Raw genomic sequence first — 17,774 nt, 5'->3', positions numbered from 1 at the left:
TTCCCGTATTGGGCCAAAGGGAGGACTCTGCATCAGCACATAGAGCCCCCACCTTCTCATCATGACCCATTTTTTCTGGTCCAATTGGGCTCTTGTCCTTAGCACTTGGGAAACCCTTGCCTACTGTTCTACAAGTGTGATATCTGAATACATGTGATTTCTTCAACCTCCAACAAATACACAGTTGTATCCCTCCAGTGATAATATGTACCGGTTGTTCTGTTGTAGTGGTGATGGTATAATAGTTTCATGTATTTTAGAAGTACAAAAAAATGACATCTGGTTGCCATTTCATAAACCATAGTGAGAAAGCACATGATAGAAGAAAAGCAACGAAATAAAAATAAGAATTTTTTTTTAAAAGAGCTGACTTATAAATTCAGCCTACTCATTGCATTGCTTTTATCTCAGTTAAGATTCATTTATGCCACTCTGGGGCAGCACCAATATTTCTAACACAAATCAATCTATTTCAGTCAATCCTGAGAGTAGTGAATGGTCTTCACTTCACACAGTTCCTTTTCTTCTCTTCCTCCTCCTCCTCCTACTACTACTACTTATTCTTCTTGATCTTGTTCTTCTTCTTCTTGTTCATGTTCTTATTCTTGTTCTTCTCCTTCTCCTCCTTCTTCTGACTAACACAGTATTAAGTGAATATGTTTTGAAGGTTGTTCAGCATATGTTTTCTACTATCAGGCTTAAAATGTAACTTATAAAGACACTCGGTTATATTTGAATAAGCTGCCCATTGATTAAATTTTTTCAAATTAAGAAATTTATTTTACTAGTTCATGAGCACAGATTTTTACATCCTTTGTAGAAATTATATTTCATGGGTATTGTTTTGTTTTGTTTTATCATTTTGACAACTATATTGTTAGACTCTTTTATTTGCTTTTTAACTTTTACTTTGAAATTGTTTTCTTTAGAATAGTTATATCACAAGGCAGTACCTTCCAACCTCCTCCTAGAAAGTTCTCCTGTCTTCCCTTATTGTTCTATTAACTGATATAATTCAACATAGCTACAGATCAAAGGAACAGAATGGGCCGAAACCGGTTTGGCTCAGTGGATAGAGCATTGGTCTGCGGACTGAAGGGTCCCAGGTTCGATTCCGGTCAAGGGCATGTACATTGGTTGCGGGCACATCTCCAGTGGGGGGTGTGCAGGAGGCAGCTGGTCGATGATTCTCTCTCATCGATGTATCTATCCCTCTAACAGAATGGGGTGGCCTCTGGCAATGGCCTTGACCACGTTGATTCCCTCTAAACTCATATAGACTTAGAATCACACAGACCTGTTCTATCTGGCTCTTTCCTTAGTAGCTGGTGGGCAGGACATATGTTCTGAGCTCTGTCAATGCATCATTACCCCATACTACAAAAGACAAGATTTTAACAGAAGACCCTAGATAAAAACTATGTTAGTCAGCCTTTGGAATAATGACATGGCCTTGGGAACTTAACAGACTCCACTAAGTCTCTACTGCAAGCAGGGTATCTGCTTGTGAGTTGTCAGAACTAGATTGACATCCAGTTTAGGATTTAGAATTTTTTTCCATGCCCCATTTTTTTAGGCAAACTACAAAATCTTGATATTGATAATGATCTAGTCCAATATGTTCCGCAAGACGTCATAGCCCTTTAGAAATTTGAAGACAACTATAACTGAGTCTTCCCTCCCCTGCCCAATTATTTGCCCCAATTCTGGCTGCTTGTCTCTGAGCTAAACGCATGATATCAGAGTGAGGCCCTCTAGGTGGATAAGGCTCTGACCAAAGTGCTGAAGATGTATTAACCCTGCACAGAGGAAAGCAAGAGGTTCACTCTCCTTGTTCCCATTAATATCATTTTGTTTCTGCCCCACCCTTAAATCTCACTTGCAATAGTTTTAGCCACATTCCCCATCTGCCCTGCCTGAGCTCTCATTGTCCAGGCAAACTACAGCTTATAACTTTCCCCTCCCAGATGAGGTTCCTGAAAGCAAAGTATTTCTCTGTAACCCTATACTTGATTCATGTCTATTTCCAACTCTCCTGATAGATGAAGTTTTTGATATAATATTGGACTGGGGATTGAGAAAGAGAATGAACCCCCATGATTGTTTTTAGAGCTATCAGCATGCTACTCAGAAACACCTCTTACAGGCTTTTAATTTTTGGTTTACAGTTATTGTCTCTGAAATCAAATCTCGAGTTTCTGGTATGTTCTTGGACTTTTCAAGGGATTTAAAAATTCAGGGGCTTGGTGCCAATAATTGCTTTTAGGAGTTGGCACTGTCTATTTTCTATAGATGAATTCCAGTTTGGATCATCAATTATTTTCTTCACAGAAACCCACAAAGTACATATTCGAGTTTGCCTTGGAATTGAATATGATCTAGAAATCCTTAATGTTGTTAAGCTAGGCTATTGCTTCTAAAATGTGTATCACATTCAACTAATGCAAAATAGAGTATTTAAGAGCTTGAGTACCACACTTGTAATCTGAATAAGGAGTCTAAGATTGAGGTATTTGATCCACACTAGATGTATTTGCTGGAGCATGCTGTACAGACAGGTCAGGTCTGTTGGATTTCTCCTTAAATGAACTGTGTCTGGCCAGTGTGGCTCAGTGGTTGAGTATCAACTTATGAACCAAGAGGTCACTGGTTTGATTCCCAGTCAGGGCATGCCGGGATTGTGAGCTTGATGCCCAGTAAGGGGCAGGCAGGAGGCAGCTGATCGATAATGTTTTTTTCTCTCATTGATGTTTCTATCTATCCCTCTCCTTTCCTCTATCTCTAAAGATCAATAAAAACATTTAACATTGTCTGAATTTATTACCTCTTTTTTTTAAAAAAAAATTAACTGCTTTGTGGGTAAAGAAACATGACTCAAAGCTGAGCAGGGTTCAACAGGCCTGTGCTTTCCTCATCTGAAATAAGATGCTCCTCAATGTGAGGCTGGACAAACCAGACTAGATTCTTGATAAGTTAAGATATGTTGAGTTGCAAGTAACAGAAAAGCCAATTAACACTGGTTTAAATAATAAAAAGAACTTTCTGAGCCCTGTCAATGGAAGTCCAGCAGTTGCTGTTTCTTTCCATTTCTCTCTCTTCAGCCTGCCCTAGCAACAGCTTCATTCTATAGCTGACTCCCCCTAGTGATCCAATGATAGCTGCCAGCAGTTCCTGGGGCTACAAGCTTTCTCCTGCCCTCAGCCAGGGGAACAGGAGAGACAGTTGCTTCCAGAAGTTCTGTCACAAGTGTAAGGAAACTTCTTTCTCAGAAATTCCTAGAAACTTTTGGTATAGCAGCCTGAATTAATCACTTGTCTATGATGCTGCTCCATTTGAGCTGAGCTAAGTACCTCACCTTTAGAACCAGGTGGAGCCAGGTTTCCCCAAAGCATATAGCAGCATGGGGCAAGTGAGGCTCCTGAATGAAAACTGGGGAAGGTACCAAGAGAAAGAAGGGTAGATGTTGGCTAAACAACCAACTATATTTGCTACAATCAACCTCTTTGGCCATCCACATCAATATGTTCCCTCTTGCTAATGGTTATGCCACCCAAAAAGTTCGACTCACAGAAACCTATTTACCTCCTCCTCAAAATGGTTTAGCTCCAATCTAGAAATTCCAGGTAACATGCAATCCTCACAGTTTGGTCGCTACATTAATCCTCATATTCTAGGGATGCCTGCCCACTGTGCTCACCTCAGCAAAGAAAGAGGAGGAGTACAGTGAAGAACAAACGGCTTCCTTTTGGAAAGAGGAAACTGGAAAGCAACACACAGTGGTCACTGGCCCAACATTCAGATTATATCCTGCTTGACACAAGTCGAGTGCTCATTCCTTCTCTGAGACTCAGTTTCCTATTTTGTATGATTAGAGGCTTGGATTAAATCAGTGGTTGTTGACTGAGTATGCAGTGGAGGGCTTGTTAAAGTGCAGATTACTGGGTTCCACCCCCAGAGTTTCTGATTCAGTAAATCTGGGTGGAGCCCAGAAATTTACATTTCTAACAGATTTCCAACTAGTGCTGCTGCTCCAAGGACCCCCACTTTGAGAACCTCTGGTGTAGATGACTCCTATGGGCCCTTCTCATTCTGACATTTAGGACTTGGACTTTTCTCAGCACTCTTTTCTCTATTTACAACAGATTGTTTTATAAATAGGATACACCCAACTTTACCATGTGAGTAACTAAAAACATTTTGGAGCTCCTGCTTTGATTTGTAATTTAATTTTCAACAAGCAAAGCTGAAAGTGAAAGATGTCATAGAGCTTCAAGAAAAACTTTCTTGAATTTAATAAGTTAGGAACAGAAATGTGAAGATTATTCATTCATCCTCCCATACCCTATCCACTGTAGACTCCACTCTTTGGATGACTCTGTGACTTCAGAAAGCAGCCTTTTTCCAGAGAGAACCCAGATACTTAGGCTTCATTTTGCAAACAATCTCTCTATACAATCTGCGTATCCTTCAGGTCTTAGAATAGGAGTGGCACTGGGTGAAACTGTGATGTATATAATAGTGATTTGGAAACTTAGGCAATTTTGTGCCCACCACCTCTCACCTAGACATCTATTCATCCTTTATGTCACAACCTGAAGCTTAGTTCCCCCCAGCAACTTCTTCTAACCAGCCACCCTCCCTAGCCAAGGTTGGGTTCTCCTATTATTTTTATTTAGCACTCTGTAATATTATTATATATCACTTATCAATCTGTATTACAAATCCTTGTTTAAGTGTGTCTCCATTATATAAGTGTGTCAGCCCTAGAAGGACAAGGACAGTATCCATCTTGTCCAATAATGTTATCACAGCACAGGGCCTGGATTATGATAGATAGTCACTAAATATGTGTTGTGGACTGCTATCAAAGGCAAACTATGAGGAGATTCCAGCCACAGTATTTTATTGCAGTGAAGAATGATTGAACAATCCACATGATATATTCTACAATGTACAAATTGAGTGCTCCAGCCAAGACCGGTTTGGCTCAGTGGATAGAGTGTCGGCCTGCGGACTAAAGGGTCCCAGGTTCAATTCCAGTCAAGGGCATGTACCTTGGTTGTGGGCACACCAGTAGGGGGTGTGTAGGAGGAAGCTGATTGATCTTTCTCTCTCATCGATGTTTTTAACTCTCTATTCCTCTCTCTTCCTCAGTAAAAAAAAAAATCAATGAAATAAAAATAAAAAATTGAGTGCTCCAAAAGAGCAAAACAGACAAGCCCTTAGAAAAAGCAAACAAACTAATGGAGCATCCCAGTGTCCCTGGCAACTGCAGCCAACTCTTTTATAGCCCCATACCTTTTCTCTCTGTGAGCCTGGTACATTAGGGGTCCAGGATATCTCCCTACCTACCAGGCACCTGGGGCCTCCTCTCCAAACAGTAACTCCTTGAGCATATAGCTCCCTCCTCTAACATACCCATACAGTTTGTATCTAGGCACTTAGGTGAAGGCAATAGAGGCTTTTCCAATGCACATATGCCCCAGCCAGCAGGGCCTATACAGTAGATATGGGTGAACCCTCAATTTTCCCACTGGAGCTATGGGTGTTCAGCAAGACTATAAAATGACTGGCATTGAGCAACATCTTGAGCCTACTAACTTCTGGCTCAGACTCCAGTCTTGTGCACACATTGTGAATCATGAAGCAATGATTCAGGCAGGCAGCTTCATACCTGAGAATAGGCTATGAGCACACTTTTTATAGTTTATCACCATTGCTATAACTCTTTGTTATTAAACAATATAATTAAATAAACCCATCCAAAGACTAAAAATAATTTAGAGAAGGCAGATTATTTATTATGAAGTCCATAAACTGACTAGGAGTATATCCTACAGATTTTGACTCTGAAGACTGTGCTTAAGTTTAATGTAACTAACCAATCCTGATCTCATTAGATGGTCGTACATCAGAAAGGATGTCTATTTGGCCAGACATAGTGTTTATGTTTATGCTTGCTTTTTTTTTTTGGTTTCCATAGCTGGCCCTACTTCTTTCAAAATATACCCGTAATCTACTACTTACTGTGTTACAAGGCCCTGATGAGGGAGACAGAGCCGTATGGTGAAGACCAGGACTATCTCTATAGAGCACAGTGTTCTTTCTGTCTTGGCTGAGGGCTATTGGATTTTAATTTAGAAGTCTCAATTAAAGCCCAACTTAGCCAGAAATCCTGGGAGAGTAGATTTTTGGGGTTTCTCCACAACTTGCATTGTCTTTTTTTAAACAACCAATTCATAACTGGGGTAAGGAAGGAAGATAACAGAAAACTAAATCTAGCCCACAGAATCTACAACAAAGCGCAGAGAGAAATTAACTCTCCAAGCTGTAAGCCAAGTGCTTAAGAGAAGAGACAGGAGAGTGCTTGTCACTCACAGCTCACTGTGGTCATTCACTGAGGCAGTGTGGGGAGTGCCAAAGGGGTGAGGGGGGGGAAAGTGGTTTTCTATATTTTTGGCAGAAAGAAAAGCCAAGTAGCCAAGTGCTCCTTTGTGTCTGTTTGGGTCTGCCAAAAACTATGGGGTCAGATGTGTAAACATAATGGGGGGGCGGAGGGGCTGTGAAGGTTAAAGGAGATGGAGCAAGAAAAGGTGGGGAAAGCCTCAGACCACAATGCAGATGGTCTGGCCCATGGGAGACACAGGAGTATTGGGTAATAAGAGTTTCAAACCACAGTGCAGCTCCAGTGACAGACAGGATGGATCAGAAAACAGAAGCTGAGGTTTTCAATGAGAACAAAGTAGAAAATGATGCCCCTCCCCCATATAGATAAGGAAGGAAAGAGACCAAATATGTAGCCATAAGAGAGAGAAGTGGCAGAAAAGCATAGGTTCATTGGTAGTTGGAATACCAGAACACCTGCTTGTGCATCTCTGTGGACAAAATCTGGGGGAAGGAGACACAAAATCCTGGGCTCTGGAAGTGTTGGCATTCCTGACGAGACTCAGAGAGCTAACACCAGTCCAACCCTAAGTCCCATCTCTACCCTAATCTGTGACTGGAACACCTCTAAAGGGAGCTGGGAATGGCAGGGAGAAAAGATAGAAATTCCAAAGTGATTTTTTTAACCTAAATGATGATGATATTATGTGAACTTGAGTTGTTCTTTGACATAGCACAATACTTTCTACTTACGTGATTCCTCTTTTTTTTTTCTAATCAAGTTTTTTAATTCATATGATACACATTGAAGAGTGAATAAAACATATAACAATAAAACCAGCCGAAACCGGTTTAGCTCAATGGATAGAGCGTCGGCTTGGGGACTGAAGGGACCCGGGTTTGATTCCGGTCAAGGGCATGTACCTTGGTTGCGGGCATATCCCCAGTAGGGGGTGTGCAAGAGGCAACTGATCGATGACTCTCGCATCGATGTTTCTAACTATCTCTCTCCCTTCCTCTCTGTACAAAATCAATAAAATATATATTTAAAAAAAAAAACAATAAAACCAGCATGTATGTACCCATAAATTCACATTAAGAGATAGAAGTTTCAAAATATCTTAGAAGCCCTCCCTTTTTCCAGAGATAACTATTCTTTTTGCCAAGAGCTAACTGTAGGAGTACACCTTAGACTTGTTGGCGACCTTTGAGCTCATCCTAGTTATATCAGGCACATCACTAATCCCTTTAGTAGTTATCTTCTGATGGGTTTCCACATATTACTTGTCCCATCTATCTTGTGTTGATCCTCATTAGTTTCAATCTTATATGGGCATCTTGTCTTTTTTCAATATGGTTTATGACTTTATCATTATAAGAATAGTATGTACTTTTTGTAGTGAACTTGGAAAATGCAGAAAACAGAAGTATATAATATATAAATGTCGGGGATAACCACCATTAACATGTTAACATATGGTATTTTATTATTTTTTCTAGGCAGAGATGTATATTTCACATTATTGACTTACCGTTGTATATGTAGCTTTTTTCCTTTTATTATGAAATATAAAATAGATATAGTGTGCACTACCTTTATGTACAATTTAAAGAAGTGCATTGTCATCAATTAGGTTGAGAAGTAGAACATTGTCAACCCCCCGGGTAGACCTTCTCTCCCTCCCCTCAGAGGTAACCACTATCTTAATTCTGATAGTCTTTCTCTTGCATTTCAATATAGTTTCAATAGTTTCACCACTTATTAATGGACTCTTAAACAAGCTTTTATTTCACTTTTAAGAACCAAGTGGTGAGCATAATCTAGGCACATCGGTAAGCAACAGAGTCACAGTGCCATTATTAGTTGAAGACTTCCTGAAGAAGAGAAGCTGCCCTATCTCCCTTCTTAGGGAGTCAGCAGCTATAGGCATGTTCCCAGAAAGGAAATATATGGATCCCACCACCATCATGGCCATGGCACTGGACACACAGATATGGCTAGAGGGATTGAGCTGCTCTTTTTGCTTTCAATTTCCCAGTCTGCCTCCAGGAACTCCAGCTTTCAAATGTAGGTCAAGGCAGAACACTTCTGTGGGCTAAAGTGAGTGTCCCCAGCTGATCTAGGCAGCAGGATCTGGAGGGTTAAGCAGGAAATTCAGCAACAAATGGTCAAGTGAGATCCCTTCCAGGTTGAGAGAGAGGTAGAACCCAGGGATGTGAAGTTAGGGAGGCAATCCAGGGATCTACCCCATTATGTTGGCCACCCCACCCACTTCCCAGTTCCAGAGACAACCTGGGGCTGCTGGTCTTGAGCCTGATGAAGATTCATGAAGACCAAGCTGCTTTTCCACTTTCCCCTCTGCCATCTTGTGATTTAGCTTTCCTGGGGCTATGTTGACCCTGGTGTAGCTACTTTTGAGCTTGACAACTTCTCCTTATTGCATGGCTGTGTCTTTACAAACAAATTCAGACCCTTACTGTACTTTTAGTGGAATCATGGGAGGGACTGGAGTTAGATGTATGCATTAAATATGCTGTCTAAATCTGGAAGTCTCCAAAGGAAATTCCCAGAGGACCACCTAGCCTGAACAACCACACAGTCTTCCTACCTAATGACCCTGCATTACTGATAACAAGTGTAGCATTGGCCACTCTGCCAAACTGCCCCCACAAAAAATGGCCAGGCTAAAGGACAGATTGAATTGCAGATATGCTCTGTGCCGAATGCTATAGAGGGTATATCACATTCTCTACCCAAAGGAGTTAACAGGATGCTTGCTTATTCATTGAAATTAATGGTGCAGAAAAATATATTAATCCCTTCACTCCTTAATTGATTTATACATTATTTATTTTACCTTTTTGTGTTCTTGGGTTTTTTTTTTTCTCTAGGCAAAATAGCAATTAACCAGTTCAACTTAAGCCTGTAATTAAATTCCAAGACTGAGAACTTGGTTGACTAAGTGAACTTGATTTGGGACTCCATCAATTGTAGTCAGCCTTAGACATTTAAATTTTGATATATTAAGGTTAAATTATGTACATTTATAGTAGCGAAAAATCCAGAAAAGCTCAAACTCTTCCAGTTCTTACATAGAGGATACCTTGCTCCAAGGAAACTGTAACAAAATGCAAATTTATAGATGAGATCCAGGAAATGGGTAGGATTGATGCTACCTTATCTCCCTCCCACCTTTGGTAACACATGTATCATAACAGAAGTCTCCCAATTTAGAGTTCTTCTCATTTTAGGATATAGTTGTAAAAACAAGAAAAGTGAGTCACACGGTAGCCTGCCCAGAAGCCACTGCACAACTGTGGAACCCCGCAGCCCTCCAGAATCATCTTGCAGGTGATCTGCTTATAACAATAAAAAAGGTTTCTGTTGGGCAATTTGAACAAGCACAGGGCAGTATATGGATTTTAGTTCAGGCTTTGGCACTTACTAACGAGTGACTTGGGCAAATTGCTTGACCTCTTTGTGCTTCAGTTTCCTCATCTTTAAAATGGGATCATAAAAATACCTACCTCAAAGGATTGTTCTGAGAATTGATTGAAATGACCCCAAAAAAGGACTGAGCCTAGTGCCTTGCATTAAGTAGTTCTCAATAAAGGTGTCTAATTTTATCAAAATGATCATTTGTAATTTTTATTAGTCTATTTTGCCAAAGTGTCAAAGACATGATAGCCTTGATGAACTGTGTTGGCCAGACCATGCCTATAGCAACATGTCCAATTCAATATAACCCATATAAAATTTATAGGATAGTTCCAGGAGCATTGTAAAATGCACGATAAATGGCAGAGGTATTATTATTAAGACTATAACCAACTGGTCTTCTGAAAAAGCATACAACATACAGGAAGGCACTGCATTTGTGTTAATTCAATTAATGCTTATATCCACTCTATGAATAAAATACAACCATTACCTCCCTTTTACAGATGAAGAAATTAAGGCATAGAAAGTTTAAGTAACTTTCCCACAATTACATAACTAATAAATGGCAAATTCATGGTTCAAGCTCACGCCTTTTTTCAGAGCCTGCCATTATGCCAAAGAGTTGTGCTCTCCAATAATGTAGCCAGAAGACACATATAGCTATTTATCTATTTAACTTTTAGACTCTAACAGCATTTTTTCAATTACAGTGGACATTTAATATTATTTTATATTAGCTTCAGGTGCATAGCATAGTGATTAACATTTATATATTTTACGAAGTGATCTCACCCATAAGTCAAGTATCCACCTGATAATTATCCACCTGTAATTATTACAATATTATTGACTATATTCCATATGCTATAGTCCCATGACTTTTTATAACTATAAATTGTACTGCTCACTCCCTTCACCTTTTTTACCCAGCCCCTCACTCCTCCTCCCATCACATGTAGGTATTTATATTTAAATTAATTTAATGTAAATAAAAGTAAGAATTTGGTTCTTCATTTGCAATAGCCACATTTCAAGTGCTCAACTGCCACGTATGGGCAGTGACTACCATATCGGAAAATGCAGGTATAGAACATTCCATTCTTTCTAGTAGGATGATTCAACATCGTCTCAGAAAGTTTGTTTTACTACAGTATTACTTATAGAACTTCTGAGATTCTATTCCTTACAAAATCTCAGACTTTAGTTGTGTAGCTTTCTCATATTGTTGTTAATAGACACATGGTTGTAATATATTGAAATCCCATTTGCACTTGCCCAAGTAGAGTAATGGTAAGCAAAAGGCCAAGTAGTCTGATTCACATTAATTTTTCCTGCTTTCCCAAGGCATTGCTTCAGACTTACAAAATTGTCTTCTATTACCTCTGTTTGACAGAAAGAGACATTTTGCCCAAAGATCCAGCTTCTTCACAGCTCTGTCTTGACCCTTTTGGGCTATCTAGATAACATTTTAGTACCCTGCCATGTTTACCTCACTAGTGATTTGAATGGCTGGACTGAACTCTGAAATCAGACCAGCCTTGAAGAACCTTAGGCTTTGATAGTCTCTGGCATATGCGCCAAATCTCCAGTTCCCTCTCTTGGGCTTTCTCTGCTCACCTCTATTACACATTTAGTAAAGTCTAGAGAAAGGAAAGAGAGCAGTACAGGATTTATTGTCTGAACTCTGGGATGACTAAGTCTAGAAATCTACAAGCTCCCAGAAGCCAGTGGAATCATAGTTTATTACTATAGCCTTGCCAATGCACACCTATCTCCTTCTGAATTTCCATGGTGGAGAATATTGGGCCAATATCTAATCCAGTCAATAATTTATAAAATATGAGCAATTTTCATCCACTTCTTGCAAAATAGCTGAATATCTATTGGGGTTAGTCATAATCTTAGCTTCTTGCACCATAGCCCATTTGAATATGGCGATGCCATAGAATAGCCAACAAGTTGGAGCTACTCCTGTGAGAATGAAGGAAGATACCTCACCATTCCTCTCCATGTGCAGAAAAGGAGCCTTTGCACATTCAAACCCAGGAGTTGCTTGGGTTTTAGTCACTCTATAAATCAGATCTAGGTCTGTACCCCACCTTGCCACTGCGTGTCCTGTGTAAGCCTACCTCCACTTCCTTGTCTTGTAAACTAGAGACAGTCTCAAATGCTTATGTGTACAAAGTTCAGTACCCAGCACACAGTGAGTGCTCAAAAATATTTAGCTGATTTTATTTTCATTCTCTGTCCTATCATTGGGTTTCATTAACACCATATTGAAAAGGGGTGAGTAGATGTGCTTAAATGAGGATCAAGGCTCAGTTTATCATTAATATCCAACCCAAAAAGAGGCCAATGCAGTGTTCACCAAATTATCATCTCCCAAGTGCCTTAGACATTATGCTAAACTCATAACAGTAAAGTTGATTGAATTTTCTAAGTACAGGGGTGGCCAAAAGTAGATTTACAGCTGTAATACAAATAATACAATAACTAGTAAATAATAATACAAGAATAAACTCTGTGTTTTGAGTACTCACAACTGTAAACCTCCTTTCCCCCCACCAGTATTTGCTAAGCCCATTGCCTGTGCCAGGCACTGTCTGGGCATCAGAGAGATATCAAGATGATTAAGACTTGACCCAGCAAGGGTGTTCAGTCAGCTGGAGGTGTTCAGCCACAGGAACTAGACAAAAAAAAAAAAAAAAAAAAAAAAAAAAAAAAAAAAGAAAGCAGAATTCCAGGGTAGAGAAGCTGGATCTTAAAGGATATGCAAAATTCCCAGAGTGGAAAATTGGAGAAAGGACATTGCAGGCTGGGTGAATCAAGGTGCATAACCACAGAGGGCTGAATAGACATGGCTATCTGGAAAGCTCCAAAGAAATTAGTATGCCTGGAAGATAGAGTACATGACACTATGGAACATGAAACATGACTGCCAAAAGGGTGAGAAGTCAAGGGGCAGAGCTTAACAGGATGTGCTTGTGTCTCTAGACAGCTGCAAGCCATTGGAGGACTTTTAGGAGGGAGGAGTTGTGGACCAACTTAGGTTCAGCAAGCTCTTTAGTAATCATGGAAAACCTAGGGTCCAGGGTGCTGAGTGGGTGTGAGATTTTTTTAAATCAATCACCACTGTCAAACACTACCCATTCCATGATCTGAAGTCTATGAAATTTGGAATTACATGGAATCAGTCAGTCCAAGAGCTATAAATCATGGTCACCAATTACTGACGGACTTGTTCTTTTGTTTTTGTTTATTTTAGATTTTCAAGGAGAAAGATGGGTGCATCTTATATTTGAAAATCTCTAGGAGTAGAAATGTACCTAATAGCCTTTTCTTTGAAACGTGGGCCTCACATTTAAAGAGAGTTTGATAAGCAGGTTTTTTCCAAAATTAAATAGAATGGAGAATATGCACAAGCATTAGCTATAAAGCTCCTAGTCAGTCAGAGTCAAGATAGAATCTTATCTATTTTATTTCATGTTTCTTTTTAACTAGAATTGGACTGGTTTTTGAACCGCCTCTTCCCCTTCTGCTCCACATGAATGAGTGGCTCCAGGCCTTCCCAATGGCTGCTGAATGGAGTTTCCCACATTGTGGGGGCATCTTTTGTTGCTGGTAATTCCCATGTGCTATCTGCAGTTATTTCTACCTAGTGAACTACTGAGGCACTGCACACATTTGTTAATGCTGATGGGGGAGTCCTGTTCCTTGACCCATCACTAATATCCTACAAGTCACATAAAGCTACCAGGGATTCCTAAGCAAGTTGCAAATAAGCCCCATTCATTGCTTTTAAAATGTGTCATCATGGAATAAGCAAATAATCAAAACTCTAGTAATATTTGCATTTTAGGATTGTAAAAATGTCAAAATGGCTATAAAATCATGTTTAAGATGTTCAAGGAGCTAGATATGCAGGCCTAGAGTTGTAAATTATAGAAAGCAATGTTTCTGCTTATGTCCCAGATGACCTTGATACAAGGAGAAATTAGAGCTTGATGCAGTGAAGCTGGAGATGGCCAGTGAGCTCAGTTGTGTACTGAACCCCACCCCTTAGGAAAAGGCACTGGGTCGTTCACAGTTGGTACACCATCAAATGCAAAGAAGTTTTCTTCCCCAAGTGCATTGAGTTTAATTGCTAAGAATATTGCTTGTTGCTTTTTGATTTTGTATTGTTTGGGGGCGATGGTTTAATTTTTTAAACTTTCCAGTTATTAGATTGTCCTTCTATTCCCATCTTTAAGTAGTTATAATGTGTTTTTTTGATAAAACATTTTGGTGCCCCTCCCCCTTGTAAAACCTTGCATATAATTTTCTCAATGGCATATTTTAACAATTTACATCTCAAAACTTGTTTTCATATGGCAAGTCAATGATTACACACACATACACACATGCGTGCGCGCGCACGCACGCGCACACACACACACATGCACACACACCATGGCAAACTTCATGTGGGCTTTGGAACTAGGTAAACCTGGGTTCACATCCTACTCTGCTACTAACTAGCTGTGTGACTTTGTGTAACTCAGTTAACTTCTCTGGGCCTCATTGTCCTCATCTGTAAAATAAAGACAATAATAGTTCCTGCCTCGTGTACAGGTTGAATGAGTCTGAATACTGAAAGCATTTGGTTTCATAGCAAATGCTCAGTAAATTTCATGGTGGCAATTTTTTATTGTTGAACAAACAGTGCATCCAACTATCTACTGGTCTGTCATCATTGCAGACTTGATCACACTAGATGATGCTTAGTGCTTATTGCAGTGAATCAAATTGATTCCAACTGGTTAGCTTTGATTTGGGGAATAAATATTTCCCTTTCTACTGGGATATTTGGTAGGAGACGCAGATCAGTTGCAGCTTGGGTGAGAAGAGACTGTCTCACACAGAAAGAATTCATCAATGCAGGCTTCCCCCTGGTTTTTTTTGGACACTACTGTTGCCAAGTGCTTGGTGTGCTCGTCAGGATGTCAGGGCTATATCAGTAGCTCATTCGAGTCTTGAAGCTTTCTCTGACATATCAAGTATGGAGTTTTTAATTGCCTTTAGCTGAAAGAATTAGGTCATTTGTTCAATTCCGATTAAATCCCTGTCTTCTAAAACATGATGGAAAAGGAAGGTCCCATGCATACACAAGTCCTGAAACTTTGGGGCCCTGGCAAGGTGAAGTGCAATGAGGACTGTTGTGAGATTTCCACTTGACTGTTTGGTTTTGCACTCACCATTTGGTTTTGCAGATTCCTCAACATGTCTACACACATACCTACAAACCAATTTAGAACTGTGTTCTCTGTTGTGGGGGCCAGGGTGGGTAAGGAGGGATTGGGATTGGTGGAGGTCATTGCCAATGAACCAGCTTAAATGTCCTAGCTTTACTCCCATTTCCAACATGACAGTGACTGGTCAAGACAGAGGATCCTTAACTAAGATCCACGGATGGATATTATGTGGTCCGGAAAACCCCTGAAATTATATGTAAAATGTTGGTGAGTTGGAATGGGGAGACACCACTGTAAGAAACCATAGCTTTTAACTGATTCTCAAAGAAGTCTGTGACCCAAGACCATTAAAACTGCAAATCTGTTTGGTTTTGTTGCCCCAGACCAGTTGGTGTGTATAAACAATACCCAAATGACCCAATTAGACGGCCAGGAAAATGACAAGATCGGTCAGAACCCATTTTGTAGCCAAGCAGCTGATGAATTGTTCAATCGGTTGTTGTAGAGTCATATAGACAAAGCCTGCAAGCTTGGGGAAGCCAGGCCCCCCCAGGTCAGCCTCGGGCATCAGCCCCCATCCTGCCAGGCCCTGGGGAGTGAGTCCTTCCTGCCAAGCAGCTCCTTTGCTCATGAGCTGGCCCGAGTCACCTCCTCGTACAGCACCTCAGAGGCAGCGCCCTGGGGCGGCTGGGATCCGAAGGCCTGGAGGCAGGTGCCTGCTCCACTACTGCCTAGCTGCGACGCTGTAGGTAAGTCACTTCCCCTGAGCCTCGCTTTCCTCATCTGTCAACCCGGGCGCAGTTCCCTGCTCAGCCTGCCCGCCTGCCTCACAGGGTTGTTGGGAGGAACACAGGAGGTGACAGCCCATAAAGCTCTATACACCTAGGAGGGATTTCTAATGCTTTCTCTACTGTGTCCAGGCCAGTCTTTGGCAGAGAGAACAACCAAGCAAGCCGAGTGCTTCAGGTGCCTCAGCATCACCTCCAGGGAAATAAATGGGGCTTACCCCATTGCAGTTACTCCCTCCCTGCTGTTCACCTTCCAGCATCCCAGTTCCTTCCCTGCCTGTCTGTTCCTGCAGCCAGACTGTGAGCCTGAGGGAGACAGGGGCTGCACTTCTGCACCTTGAATTGGCCTCAGTGCCCACCCACTCCATACCTAGTGGGTGCTCAGGACTGCCTCTCCTGACAGTGAACTGCTGTGAACTCTGCACCCAGAGGTGTTCCTCAACCCCACCCAGGATTTTCACACATTAAAATTGAGAAGTTGGATATCCCCACTGGAGTACTGGCAGCCTGGGAAGAGCAGACAGAAGGAATCCGAACCAAGCCTGTCCAACATGGCTATGAGTTTGGATCATCCTGCACAGTCCAGAAGGAATGGCTTGACTTGCCCTAAAGAGTCACATTAGTGCTCATAAGAGCAAGATGGAGGACACCAGCCAGAATGGGCCTTGGCAGAGTATTTCATTTGGATCGTGGAGTTGTTGTTCTAGTGCATGAAATATCAATGTGCACAGGATGTCTTCCCTAACTTCAGAGAAGACTGGAGAAATGAGCATTGCTAAGTGATAGCGATCAGAAGATGGTCATCAGGCTGAAAGGGCCTCTGGGATTCTGGCCTTTAATGGAAATTCTGCTTTGTTACATACAGCCTTGTTCTCTTTATCTGCCTGCCCTGGCTGGGAAGAACAAGCAGTGCTTTTCGTTCAAGGGATATTGATTTTTTCTCTCCCGCCCCCCCCCCTTTTTTTTTTCTGTGCACTCTTCGAGTCACAGTGCTCTTCAGTTAAAACCTGAGAAATCTTGTCCAGCACAAGCTGCCAGGGAAACAGAATTGGCAAAAACAGATGGGGACATCGTCCACTCAGGATGTCACTGCTCTTCACTGTACCTGGAAGTCAAAAACAAGAGGATTCCAGCTAGCTTGCCTCATGAATTCCTATCCTCATCCCCACTTATGTCTACGCAAGTCAATGCCTTCTATCCAGCAGTGAAGGGTGGGACAGATGCTTGGCCCCCTAATCTTCTTTATGAAGCTTTGGTAGTTGGGCCTACCTGGGGGCGCTTTGAGGGACAGTACCTTGCCAGCTTAGACTGTGACTCAGGAAAGTCAGACTCAGTGTGAGACAGAGGAGGCAAGCACCACAGGGAAAGAAGAAAGGCAAGCTGCAAAAGACATTTGTGTCCTCTGCCCTGGGATAGTCCCAGCATTTAGACCAAGCCCTTCCAGGACTACGCAGTCCTGAAACAACCAAGGAGACCAGAGAGGAGTTAGAATAGAGTTCATGCTGTTGGAAGTCAAGTGGAAAGACAAAAAATGGAGAGTAAAAAAGCTGATCTACATTTCTTCCATTTGCTTTTGATGCCATTGTTGTATGAAGGCCCCACTGACAGCTTCAGACCGGTTTAAACCCCAGGGCAGCACCATCATCATGGAAAAGTTCTCTGGCTCCTGTGCAAGGAGCTCAGAGGAGCAAAGAAATACCCACAGCGGACTAGTGCTGACCCCAGTCTTGCCTAGCTTAGAGAATTTTGTGGCAGATTCTGATTTACCTTCAGGGCCCCAAGCCCTGACCTGAGGTTTCTGGTGTGCCCTCCACACCCCCTTCCACTCCTGATCCCTTCACACATTGTATTTCCTTTAGAAGATATATAATCATCTGAAATTACTTTTGGTTGACGTATAGCCTCTCCAATGTAAGTTCCATAAAAGTA

General features: G+C 41.3%; 1 protein-coding gene across 2 annotated transcripts in view; it reads left to right on the top strand.

Moving 5' to 3' along the window:
• Window positions 1-17,774, top strand: part of MAMLD1 (mastermind like domain containing 1) — a 115,920-nt gene that overhangs the window by 88,599 nt on the left and 9,547 nt on the right. Inside the window, exon 4 of one of the 2 annotated variants that reach the window (XM_084871204.1) lies at window positions 15,563-15,806. The exons of the other annotated variant lie outside the window; for it this stretch is intronic. Within the exon in view, the coding sequence (XP_084727330.1) occupies window positions 15,563-15,806 (244 nt within the window). The remainder of the gene's footprint in view (window positions 1-15,562; window positions 15,807-17,774) is intronic. 2 annotated transcript variants of the gene reach the window in all.

This window comes from Pipistrellus hanaki, assembly GCF_964339955.1.
Source record: "Pipistrellus hanaki genome assembly, chromosome: X".
Lineage (NCBI taxonomy): Eukaryota > Metazoa > Chordata > Mammalia > Chiroptera > Vespertilionidae > Pipistrellus > Pipistrellus hanaki.
The sequence above is the reverse complement of the archived record's forward strand: the minus strand, read 5'-3'. Positions and strand labels throughout refer to the sequence as shown.